The following is a 12,785-nucleotide window of genomic DNA, read 5'->3' on the forward strand; positions in this document are numbered from 1 at the left end:
GTTACTCATCTGCAGAGATCTGTTTTCAATGCAGTTTCATTCTACTTAGATTCTCATCTAAGAAGGGATGATAGTATTGATGAAATTGAAGTTACTTTAATTATTTTTTCTATTATTATAGGAGTATTGGTAGTGATAGCTTGTTTTTTTTTTTTTTAAGGAGTAAAAAAAAAGAAAAACCTATCATGAGCATCTGCAATGACTATAGAAAGTTAATCACTAAAGCAAGTTAATGAAGTTTAGATGTTAACAAGTAGTATTTTTGGATAGACTGCCAGAGGATATGTAGGAGCCTATTAATTAAGTGTATTAGGTAGCTTCTTGGTATATTATTCATCACTTTGTATTTCTATGATATTTGTTTAGTATTGAAATTCTAAGCCTTGAATTTAATCATGTTGAACTAACCTATGATTCAGCTTCAAATATATAGAATAATACTTAAAATTTCATTCCTACTAACTTACATCATGAAGTATACCAGAAAACTTAAAATCAGACTTTAAGAAACTATATGGCATTAATTAGGTCTCTTTCTTTTAACCCTTTATTTTTTTCAGTCATCATGAAAAGGGCAAATGATAGACATCCTGTCTCTTAGAAACTGTAGATGTGGGTAGTGTTTGTAGAAAAAGGTGTACATTTCAGCCACAGAAGTGTCAGTTCCTCAGTATCTCTGCTCATATGTTCACCATGTTTTGTTGATATCTCTCATCTTAGTGGTTGGTCAGCAAATCTGCACATCTTACCTATATATATATTTTTTTTTTTTTCAAAGCTTAGTGTTTACATTTTATGTAAAAAAAAACCGCACAATATTTTGTATTACTTAAGACACACTTAATCCTCACTTAAAATGACAACTCAGCTACCCAGAACACAAACTAGATTTCATAAATTTTGAGTATTAAATTTCATGTTTATTATTAATAATTAGCATAGTTCCTTAGTTTTCTCATCAGATCCTCTTTATACTCAGGGTAACCAATCTACCTGGCCATGAATCATTGTAACCCAGAGAAAATTAGAAACAAAGAAACAGATAAACATTTAGTTAGCCAGAAGAGTATGAACTACCTGACAGTCTGACAAACCAGAGAGGAGAAAGTAAGGAAAACATAATCAGACAGGAAAACTTAAAAGAAAGAAAAAATCAGTTTCTAACCATTTTGGATAGGGATTTATAGCCTCAGAGGGCTTTGTTATGTAACAAAGGCCGAAGTTTGCAATAATAGGCTGATTTAGAGCAGTATATTTTAGGATGACATGGAGCAGAATAATCAATCCATTTTATTTTTTCACTTTTTATTAAAAAAAATTTTTTTAACATTCATTTCTGAGAGACAGAGGCATAGCATGAGCGGAAGGGGCAGAGAGAGAGGGAGACAGAATCCAAAGCAGGCTCCAGGCTCCAGGCTCCAGGCTCCAGGCTCCAGGCTCCAAGCTGTCAGCACAGAGCCCAACACACGGCTCAAACCCATGAACCGTGAAATCATGACCTGAGCCAAAGTTGGACACTTAACCGACTCAGCCACTCAGGCGCCCCAGAATAATCCATTTTAGATACAGGTCCATCAAAACTGACTAAAATAAAATATCTTAATGTTTAATATGTGTAATTATCAGGAAATTTTATGTAATGTGGAATCCTTCATTCTGTCAGCCAAGTAGGATAATTGAGGTGTCAGTATATTTATATAGTATTTCTCAGCTTGCTCCCCCTTTTGCCAATGTGAAAGAATTTTCTGATAAAATCTTACTAAAAATAGATTCACACTGATTTAGTTTGAACTTTCAACTTCACATTTATCTTTCATATATTTTTAAGAATCAGTCTTTTTTCAGATTTCCTTTTAGACACAATCCAAAAATAGCATGTTGATTAAAGACCAAAATTGTTTTTATGGTGTTCTTTTTAAATTCAGTATGTATTTTAAAGAAAATAATCCCTTATAAAAAGCTCATTCTTCATGAATAGGGTAAATACTCATATATATTTACTTTTGAGGTTTTGGAAAATGTGTTTGGTATGCTTTGTAGATTTTTTTGTGCCAGGCAATTTATCTTTTCCTACATATCAAATATTTATGGCAGATTTTTGGAAAGTGAATCGATTTTAATCCGGTTGTGTTAGAACTAGAAACCAGAAGTAATACAATTAGCTGTGATGGAAAATACCAGCAAATTATGGCACGTGGTATGCTTCATTTATATCACTTAAAACATATATATCCCTTTAGGTATTTACTATTAATTGTAATGGGAATTACAGTTGTAAATTTTGAAAAATTGGATGCTCCGTGCATTTGAAATGTGTTCAGGTTTCTGCAGATTTGACTTTTTAAAAAGGTTTAAAATACTAGGGTTAAGCATTAAACTTATCATTCTGTGCTGTTTCTCTTTAACTGCAGACCCTGCTACATGGAAAAACTCAAGACACCTTTCTAAAGGTTTCCTTTATCCATTGTTTTTGGCCCTTTTTTTTCTAGTATGCCTGCATGTGTGCTTACGTACTCTTACAGGCTGTGTGCATTATTTTTCTTCCATTTTTATTTGCCTATCCACATTGATTGTAGGTGGTTCTTGTTACCTTTTGGCATTGCATCAGAATGCAGGGTTTTTTTTGGTGGTGAATGTAATTTATTTTATTTTTATTTTTAAAAACATGCTTGTTAAGCTAGACCTCTTTTAAACGATAAGGTAAATTAACCTACCCCCCCCCCCCTTTGGTACGTAGTAGCTGTCTCTGTGAGTTCTGTTCACCTAGATTACTCCAGTCCTCCAATGAGACTTCTTGGAAGAAGGTATACTAAGCTTCAAGTAGGTGAGCATTTTATTAGCAAAAAGGATCCAGTTTTATTTACTTATTTCCACCAAAGAATTGAATCACTTTTTCTTCAATATTTATTTAACTATCTTTTAGTCATTTTTATTTTGATTTCAGGTGACCGATATGAGTTATTCATGAACTCAGTCATTAGGATACTTAGAACTCTGAATTTGGCAAAAGAATAAAAAGCACAGAATAGCTGTGCTTAGGGGAGGCAGTTTGGTTACTTTTCTACAATTAAACATTTCTAGTTTTTCTGAGAAAAATAAAACAGAACTTGCTCACCAAGATTTAGACCACTTGAAACAGTGCCCACAGTGAATTATATTTTCCTTTTTTTCAAGAAGCGCAGGAAGAACAGACCTATTACTGGAAACTCATGGAGAGTAGCGACTCCATACAGTACATATGCTAGGGTCTGTCTGTCTCCTCCCACCCACAAACACTCATTTCATTGCTTTCTAACCTTCATTTCCAAGGGAAAACATAGTCTTGGCCCTGGTGGGAAAATCACCTTGAAAGTACATATAAGTTACAGGATAATTTTGCACTACTGAGAGAACTCTTTAAAGGAACAGCAAATTGTGACTTTATAGGTAACCAGCAGGAAACCAAATTTAAAAGAAAAAAGTTTCATTTACATATTGCAAATTTTTACCTTGAGTTATTTGTGTAAATCTATTACATGTGCTTTTTGCATTACTCAGTAGGATTCTTAGTTTTTCTTCTGTTAGCCATTTGCTTGAGTTACTTTCGTTGTATAAACTGCTTTTATGTGTAAGATATTTAAAAACAAAGCATATGCTTTTACCATAATATAATTACATACAAAATATGAAGAGAAATGAACAATTTTATTTTCAGACTCTAGATTTCAAATCTAGATTTCAAAAGGAAGATCTGTGAGTAACTCTCAAAAGTCATTTTTTGAAATATATGATAGTTTTTAAAATATGAAAGTATAATTTAGGAGGTCTTAAAATACTGCTTGTCAGTGGCAAAATAGGAACAAATAATATTGTGTTGCCTTTTTGAATTCCTAAGATAAAAAGGTAATTGCTATAGTTTCCAATAAATAGAGTTTTTCTTTTTCTAGGGGTTGAAGCAGAAGAATGGGGTAAATTTCTTCACACCAAAAATAAGGTAATCAATCACACAAGAATATTATGAAGAGATAATATGTTGATACATTTTTTTGTACAAGTAGTTGATAATTTAGTTTCTTACGATTGGCAGTGTGTTATGTTATCTTGAAGCAACTGCTCCTTGTAAAACAAATCTTATCTTATTAGTAACATTTCTAACCATAGCAGTTTATTTGGAAGACACTTTATGTTGAGCCTTATTGTAATGTGGAAATTAACTGTTGTGGGATCAGGCAGCTTTGAAAAGCTCATGTAAACTAAGACTCCTTGGCTTAGAAAATACATGTATATATTAGAATTTACTAATTCTCTGAAGCAGATCTGTAGACATCCTTGAAATTTATCAACCCCTCACTTAAGAACTGTTGATCTTATCATGAATGTTGTCCTTTTTGTTTCAATAATTTTTAGCTTTACACGGATTTTGATGAAATTCGACAAGAAATTGAAAACGAAACAGAAAGGATTTCGGGAAATAATAAGGTAGGCATCTTTTTAGAGTTAGAATGTATAAACCTCAGTAAATATATCATTGAGAGTATTCTGTGTATAATGTGTTATGGGCATTGTAAATTCATAGTCCTGGTCTTTGAAACTAATGGAGTATTTTCACAAGTATATAAAAACCTTACTTAAAATCCCTTTTGTTTCTTAGAGCTTTCATATACTATCAAATATTTCATTTAGATGATTGTTTATCTTGTGATTTATATATCACTTATATAATTTTTGTATTTAATATTGCTATAGTAAGTTATTTTTTTCTGATGGATTGATTGTACTCTAACTCAAGAAGCATTATGTAACTTAGGAGATTTTGAAGAGCTCTCTTACCTGAGTAAGGCTAGATTTACTTACAAAAGTAAAGAGACAAGTTTTCTTTGATGAAAATGAAAACTAACGTTAACAACTTAATTCCTGTTTTCTAACATTGTGAAAATTAAAAAAAAAAAATGTCTAAGATGCCATTAATTTTGACACCAAGCACTATCACTGCTTCTCATAAATGCTCTGTTTTCTCTCCTTTCTTTATCCTTAACTATCTTTCTGTTTCCTTCCTTTTTTCTTTTCTTTTTTAACCTCCATTCTTGTATTATCCAAAGGCTACTTAATCCAGCAAGTGGGCCCTGGCCTAGTACTAATATTCGACAAGTATTCACTGAGCCCTTTGATCTGCCAGATGTTGTGCTGAAGAGGTTGTCCTGACACAAAGGCATTTTTGAGCCACGTCAATTCTTTATGTCTAGTCAGGATATTTATCTCTCTGACTAAGCTTTGTTCATTATTGAACTCTGGGCTGGTAACCTTTGAGTTACTGCTGCTGCTGCTACCATACTTCCCTGAATTTCTAATGATTGTGTTGTATAGAAGAGGTAGAAAAAGTGGCAGCAAACTAGATTAGCTTGTTGTCTGTCCTGTAATTATATCAGGGATAATTTTAACTTCGGGGATGTTATTAATCGTAGTACCAGTCTGAATTCTCTCCTGTGTCCCCATGGATTTACTGAACTTAGGAATTGGTGGTAATTTTACATAGGGCTAGAATTTATAATGGATGTGACTAGTGTTTCAGAAAGGAAAATTTTAGTTAAACTAGACTGAATGTCATGAAAGATGGAGTCTGTATACCAACAAGATGTTTAATTTACGGTGGGGATGTGATATACTTACCTAGCAGGTTTTCTCACCCACAGTGTCCAAAAGATGAGAAGTCCCCTACCCCCAAATCTGTGAAAAATCTCTTCTTTCCTAAATCATGTTTGTAATGAAGTAAATGATACTTTGATCTTATGTAAGTAATTTCATATGTATAAATATCTAAATGATTTCATATGCCTAACATAAAGCCCTGAGGGATTTAAAATATTTATGAGATTGGAGTTGTAAAGGCATTTGAGCAAAGCTTTGTATTGGACATGAGAAGGGAATGCCTGAGAAGTACACAAGCTGGGTAGGTATGCTGAATATCAGCACATGACTTTGGAACACTGATGTGTTTGAAATAGAAAAGTAGTTTGGAGTTATCTAATATAACTCAGAGTAAAGGATGTTTCAAAAAAGCTTTCTGTGAAATTAAAATTTTCAGTGGGTGTGTATGAAGGAAGATAAAAGGTAGGTAGATGAGAGGACATTTTAAAGGATAAAGAAGGGCATATGCAAAGACGAATGCACATTTTCTATGTGCCTTTTTACATGTAGCTGACTCAGCTCTAAAACTTGTAGAGGGCCAGTGGTGAAGAGAAGGCAGTGTGTATAATGATCTCAGTCTAGGGAAATAAAGGTATCTCTCACTATCCAAATTCTACTATTTGAATTCAGGAATCTGAAGATGCAGATAAATTTTCTGAGGAGTCTCTTAGAATATATGTTTTTGCTACCTGATATTCAAAGATTAGGAACCAAGTTGATGTGGATAACTTGTTACCTATGCCTCACTGTCTACTCAAGAACCTCATAAATTTGGATAGTGACAGTGTTCTTTTGTTCAGCACTAAGTCTATTAAACGTACTTAAGAAATTGTATCTGTCTAGAACCAGAGAAAAGAATGTGGAATAATAAAGGAGAAATAAGTTTTGTATATTAATGTTACAGGATTGAGTAAGCTTATAACCTGCTATATGGCTGGCTGGCTGCCTTACTCCCCATGGGTTTCATCAGGTTTTGATTGCTGAAATGTTTTAGGGATCATGGTTTAATTTGTATCTGAAAGCATCTAGAGTCTGTCTACTTGAAATGAGATGTACTTTGCATTTTTATATTTCAATGAAATTTTAATGTGATTTTAATGTATTTTAAAACTTATTTTTAGGGAGTAAGCCCTGAGCCAATTCATCTTAAGATTTTTTCACCCAATGTTGTCAATCTGACACTTGTGGATTTGCCAGGAATGACCAAGGTAAAGATTAGTTGTTACTCATCGTGGATTTGGTCATGTTTATTTTCACTCGAACAAATGTGGTTTTTACTTGACCTTATATGAGAATAATCAGCCTTTTTTTTTTTTTTTTTCCAGTCAACTTGATCTAGCAGCATTGATATAGTTGAGCCCTCCCTTCTCCTTGAAACACTTTCTTTACTTGGCTTCCACGACACCATACTCTGCAGGTTTCTCTCCAGCATCACTGTCCACTCCTTCTCTGTCTCTTTTGCTGGTTTCTTATCTTCCCAGTGTTAACAGTGAGTGCCTAGAGCTCAGTTTTTAGACCTCTTGCCAAGTGGGTACACTTACCCCCGCCTTGATGATTTCGTCGAAACTCATGGGTTTAAATACATGAATGTCTGTATGTTGACAGCATTTAAACATCTCCAGACTTTTGTAACTGTCTATTTGGCATGTCCACACATGTGTCTAGTAGACGTTTCAAACTTGTTATGTCTCGTGCTAAATTTCTGACCTGTCCCTCAAGCTGACTTGATCCTGCTATAATCTCCCCCAACTAAATAAATGGCAACCCTCTTCTGTCAGTTGCTTAGCCAAAAAGTTTGTAGTCAGCCTTGATACTTTTTTATTCCACACTACTCTGTGAGCAGATCTTTTTGGCTCTCCTTACATTTAAAATATATCTAGAACTCTGTTGTGTATACACATTTGTAGCTACCATCCTCATCTAGCCACTATCATCTCACCTGCGTTACTGCAACAGCCTCCTAACAGGTCTTCCTCATAATCTGTTAAGTAATCAGCCAGAATGATGCTGTTAAGGTAAAAATTAGATTGTGTCATTCCTTGGCTCAAAATCTCTCCATTGGCTTTTCATTTCATTCACAGTAAAAGCTTAAGTTCTAAAAAGAGATTTAAAGTATCCTGTTACTCTTCTAACTCCTTCTGTTCCAGTGTTCTGACCTTATCATTCATCTTGCTGGAATATTCTTCCACTAGATATCTGCATGTAACTCTCCCTTATCTCCTTCAGTTTCTGGCCATTCTCTCAAATGTCATTATCTGAGTGAGTTCTTCCCTCATTATTTAAAAGCATAATCTGATTTCAAATAATTATCAGTCTCTTTTTTCTTAATGACTGCCATGACATATGTGATGTAGAACAGTGCCTGAAATATATTAGGCTGCCAATAAATATTTGGTAATTGAATGAATGAATGAATGAATGAATGAATGAATTTGTCTCTAGGAATTAGCACTGACCAATCCTTCACACAGTAAACTCTGATATTTGCAAGAGGTACATTTTGAGGCTTTCACGTATTACCAAATGCATACATACCACTACTAGTAGTATGTATATACTTTCTTCATTTTAACTGTAAATGGAGTAATGCCTACATTCTGTAGATTAAGTGAGGGGAGGCTGAGTTGATTTTTATTACTAGTTCCTTCTTCATTTCTCTTCGGTTCAGGTGCCTGTGGGTGATCAACCTAAGGATATTGAGCTTCAAATCCGAGAGCTCATTCTTCGCTTCATCAGTAATCCAAATTCCATCATCCTTGCTGTCACTGCTGCTAATACCGATATGGCCACATCAGAGGCCCTTAAGATTTCAAGAGAGGTAGATCCAGATGGTAAGGACAAATGTTTATATTTAATGAGATATGGTTGGTTAACAGTGGTAAATCTACCCTCAAGAAAGGAATATTTTTAAAAGGAATATCAAACTGTTAATACAGATTTAAAAAACAATGTGCTCCTATTCTGCTTATAATTACAAATAGAGATTCGGATGGAAAATAAAGTTTCAATGGGTTAGTTGCTGTATAGTCAAGGCAAAAATACTTAACATAATGTCCATATTTGTAATGGTTACCTGATGACTTTAAAATTATAATATGAGGGGCACCTGGGTGGCTCAGTCAGTTAAGTATCTGACTTCAGCTCAGGTCATGATCTCACAGCTCGTGGGTTCGAGCCCTGCATTGGGCTCTGTGCTGACAGCTCAGAGCCTGGAGCCTACTTTGGATTCTGTGTCTCCCTCTCTTCTGCCCCACCCCTGCTCATGCTGTGTCTTTCTCCCCTTCAAAAATAAATAAACATTAAAAAATTTTTTTTTTAAATAATAAGATGGCTTTTCAAGGACAGTTTGTTTTGTAGAAATAAAATGATTTAGATTTTTGACTAGCTGACTTCTAAGAATAATTAACTCATAATTGATCATTGTCGATTATGATACAGTAGCTAATTGTGGTTATCTACATTCTGCAGAGGTAGAAAACATTTAGACATAAGGCAGAGGAAATTCTTAGAAATAAAGGTAAAATCCTTTTATGAAGTATTCATAACCCCAAGGATTAGTTCATACTCTGGATCATTGTATGATAGTTGACTAATGCTGTGATATACATCTCATAGTATATATACAATGGCAACTTATAAGAGAGTAATTATTATTGCTGCTAATAAATGTAGCTTTGCTCCACATAGGATCTGATTTTTTTACTGTAGTATTTGGGGGTTCTGTGGGCTGTGTCCTGTTTTCTTTTTTCTTGCTTTGAAGAAGAATTTGAAATAAAAATTTGGTAGGAAAAGTTAATGCTAAGGCTACTAATTAAAATTCCCATAAACAGTAATTTTTAAAAGTATTTTTATTTAATTTAAAGCTTTTAAGAAGTATTATTTATTTATTTATTTATTTATTTATTTTAACGTTTATTTATTTTTGAGACAGGGAGAGACAGCATGAATGGGGGAGGGTCAGAGAGAGAGGGAGACACAGAATGTGAAGCAGGCTCCAGGCTCTGAGCTGTCAGCACAGAGCCTGATGCGGGGCTCGAACTCACGGACCGCGAGATCATGACCTGAGCTGAAGTCGGATGCTTAACCGACTGAGCCACCCAGACGCCCCGCTTTTAAGAAGTATTTACCACATGTTCATTTTAGATTGGAAGATAAGTTCTAGGGGCTCCTGGCTGGCTCAGACGGTGGAGCATATGACTCTTGATCTCAAGGTCATGAGTTTGAGTCCCACATTGTGGGTAGAGTTTACTTAAAAAATAATAGTAAGAAATAAATTAATTAAGCTCTATCAAAAGTTTTATTTAAATTTTACATTTATCATTTAAACTGTTAAGCATTTTATATGCATTCGATTTTAAACTGAACTTTGAGCCATAAATAGGATCATACTTTTGATCTAGTAATTTTTTTTTTTTAAGTTTATTTATTTTGAAAGAGAGAAAGTGGGATAGGGGAAGAGAGAGGGAGAGAGTGAATCCCAAGGAGGCTCCACACTGTCAGCACAGAGCCCGTTGCAGGGTCGATCTCACGAACTGCAAGATCATGACCTGAACCACAGTCAAGAGTCAACTGAGCCACCCAGGCACCCCTTGATCTAGGAATCTGAATCCGGTCATATATTGTAAAGAAATAGTCCCATCGAGTATTATTTATAGTGTCAAAAAATTAAATTCAACTTAATATATGGCCCGTAGTGGGACTGATTAAGATTATAATAGATTAAGATAATAATAGATTATTAAGGTAGTGATGGGTAGGGAATCATTAAAAAGAATGATTTTGTAGATGTGAAGCAATGTTGAAAATGCCGTATGTAAAATTAGACATTGTGCAGAGCAGCTGCGGTTCTTACACATTACTGGTGGGAATGGTACCGGCCACTTTGAAGCGGTTTGTCAGTTTCTTAAAAAGTTCAGTCAGTACCACTCCTAGACATTTACCCATGTTAAATGAAAACCTATTATTTGTATTTCCTAAAACTGGAAACAACCCAAATGTTTCTCAAAGTACCAAACTATAGTATATCCGTACCATGGAACACTGCTTTGCAATGAAAAAGAATGAATTATTGATATATGCAACAACACGATGACTCTCAAGTGCATTATGTCAAGTGAAAGAAGCCAGAGTCAAAAGGCTATATATATGTATATGATTCTATTTATGTCACATTCTGGAAAAGCAAATCTAGGAATAGAAAAGGGGTTTGAGGGGCACCTGGGTGGCTCAGTTGGTTGGGCCTCTGACTTCGGCTCAGGTCATGATATGGCGGTTCGTGGGGTTGAGCCCCGTGTCGTGTTCTGTGCTGATGGCTCAAAGTCTGGAGCCTGCTTTGGGTTCTGTGTCTCCCTCTCTCTCTGTGCCTCTCTCTCTCCCTCTGTCTCGAAAATAAACATTGAAAAAAATTTTTTTAAAGAAAAGGGGTTTGATTGGGTGGTAGTACAAATAAATTTTGGGGGAAGTGATACAACTGTTTTGTCTTGAGGTGGAAGTGACATAACTCTTTTGCATTTATCAAAACTCCTGGAACTATACAACAGGAGTGAGTAAATTTTAAATAGATTTTTAAAATACTTATAAAAATGAGCCCTAAGAGCTAATAAAAAACACTATATGTGAAATTTTTTTTAAATTTTACATGATTAAAATAAGTTATTTTTTATAATTTTCTATTTTTTTAAAAGTTTATTTATTTTTGAAAGAGAGAGAGAAAGAGAAAACAGGGGAGGGGAGGGGTGGAGAGAGAGAGAAAGAGAGAGAATCCCAAGCAGGCTCGAGCCCAGTACAGAGTTCGAACTCATGAACCATGAGATCATGACCTGAACTGAAATCAAGAGTCAGATGCTTAACTAACTGAGCCACCCAGGTGCCCCTAAAGTAAGTTTTTAAAAAGTATTTGTGGGTTAAGCATCCAACTCTTGATTTCAGCTCAGGTCATGAACTCGTGGTTTGTGAGATGGAGCCCCGATTCTGGCTTGGCACTGACCCCACAGAGCCTGCTTGGGATTCTCTTACCCTCTCTCTCTGCACTTGCCCGCTCTCTGTCTCTGTCTCAAAGTAAATAAACTTTAAAAAGTATCTATAAGCAAAGGCTGGAAAAATACTGCCAAAATGATGACAGAAGTAACATTAAGGAGGGATTATAGATGAGGATTTTTCTTTATTAATACTGAATAGCTTTATTTAATGGATCAATATCTTTTCTTTTTTGCATTTACCAGGTCGCAGAACCTTAGCTGTAATCACTAAACTTGACCTCATGGATGCGGGTACTGATGCCATGGATGTATTGATGGGAAGGGTTATACCAGTCAAACTTGGAATAATTGGAGTAGTTAACAGGTTAGCAATCAAGAATGGGATAATAATTGCAGCATTCCCATTTCAGAGCAAATCTGAATTTTAAAAAGTAATCTAAAATGTGATATGATCCCTCTTTTTCCCTTTTACTGTAACTGTGGTATTGTTAGGAATTCAGTGCTCTAAAGGGAGAAAAGATCCACTAAAGCCTCCTGTGGGTGTTTGTAATGGAAAGGATTTTTAAAGTAAGCAGTGCTATAAAGTGGAAGAAAATTTAATAGCGAGGCTTGAAAAATTCCTGCCTATTGTGTTATGTATGAGGAGTGCACTGGATAAGAAAAAAGAGTATTATTTAAATTTGCATGCAATCAAGAAAGAGTTTGTTAAGATGGTAAGATTTTAATAAATTGGTTTAACACCTCTGGCATTAGTGATTGATCCTTTGTATTTGCCAGGATGTGACTTGGAGAAATTTTATTAAAAGTATTCTAATAATGAATAGCTGGTATTAAAAATTGTGGAAAGGAAACTACTGCTGAGTGTCTAATTATGTTTTAGAGACTTTACTGTGAGCAATTTGCAAATGGTATCTCTTTGAACCCTTACAACATCGCTGTGAGGTAGGTGTTGGTGTCTATTTTTATAATTAGAAGGCTCAAGTTTTATATCTCCCAAAGTCACATGGTGAAAGCAGATTTCAAATGAAGCACTCTCTTAGTCCAAAGCCTTTATAAAGTAGGCAGCACTGAAATTAACAGGAGATCTGGGTTCTAGTCCTAGTTTGTCTCTAAACTAGATATATAATGTGGCCTTAAATGACA

General features: G+C 34.8%; 1 protein-coding gene across 8 annotated transcripts in view; it reads left to right on the top strand.

Moving 5' to 3' along the window:
* Positions 1–12,785, top strand: part of DNM1L (dynamin 1 like) — a 49,321-nt gene that overhangs the window by 19,414 nt on the left and 17,122 nt on the right. For 4 of the 8 annotated variants that reach the window (XM_030322129.1, XM_030322131.1, XM_030322134.1 and 1 more), the window contains exons 3-8: positions 2,412–2,450; positions 3,927–3,973; positions 4,387–4,458; positions 6,786–6,872; positions 8,333–8,495; positions 11,886–12,006. In XM_030322129.1, the coding sequence (XP_030177989.1) occupies positions 2,412–2,450; positions 3,927–3,973; positions 4,387–4,458; positions 6,786–6,872; positions 8,333–8,495; positions 11,886–12,006 (529 nt within the window). The remainder of the gene's footprint in view (positions 1–2,411; positions 2,451–3,926; positions 3,974–4,386; positions 4,459–6,785; positions 6,873–8,332; positions 8,496–11,885; positions 12,007–12,785) is intronic. The other 4 variants (XM_030322133.2, XM_030322137.2, XM_030322132.1 and 1 more) reach the window with 1 other exon arrangement.

Source organism: Lynx canadensis, chromosome B4 (assembly GCF_007474595.2).
Source record: "Lynx canadensis isolate LIC74 chromosome B4, mLynCan4.pri.v2, whole genome shotgun sequence".
NCBI lineage: Eukaryota > Metazoa > Chordata > Mammalia > Carnivora > Felidae > Lynx > Lynx canadensis.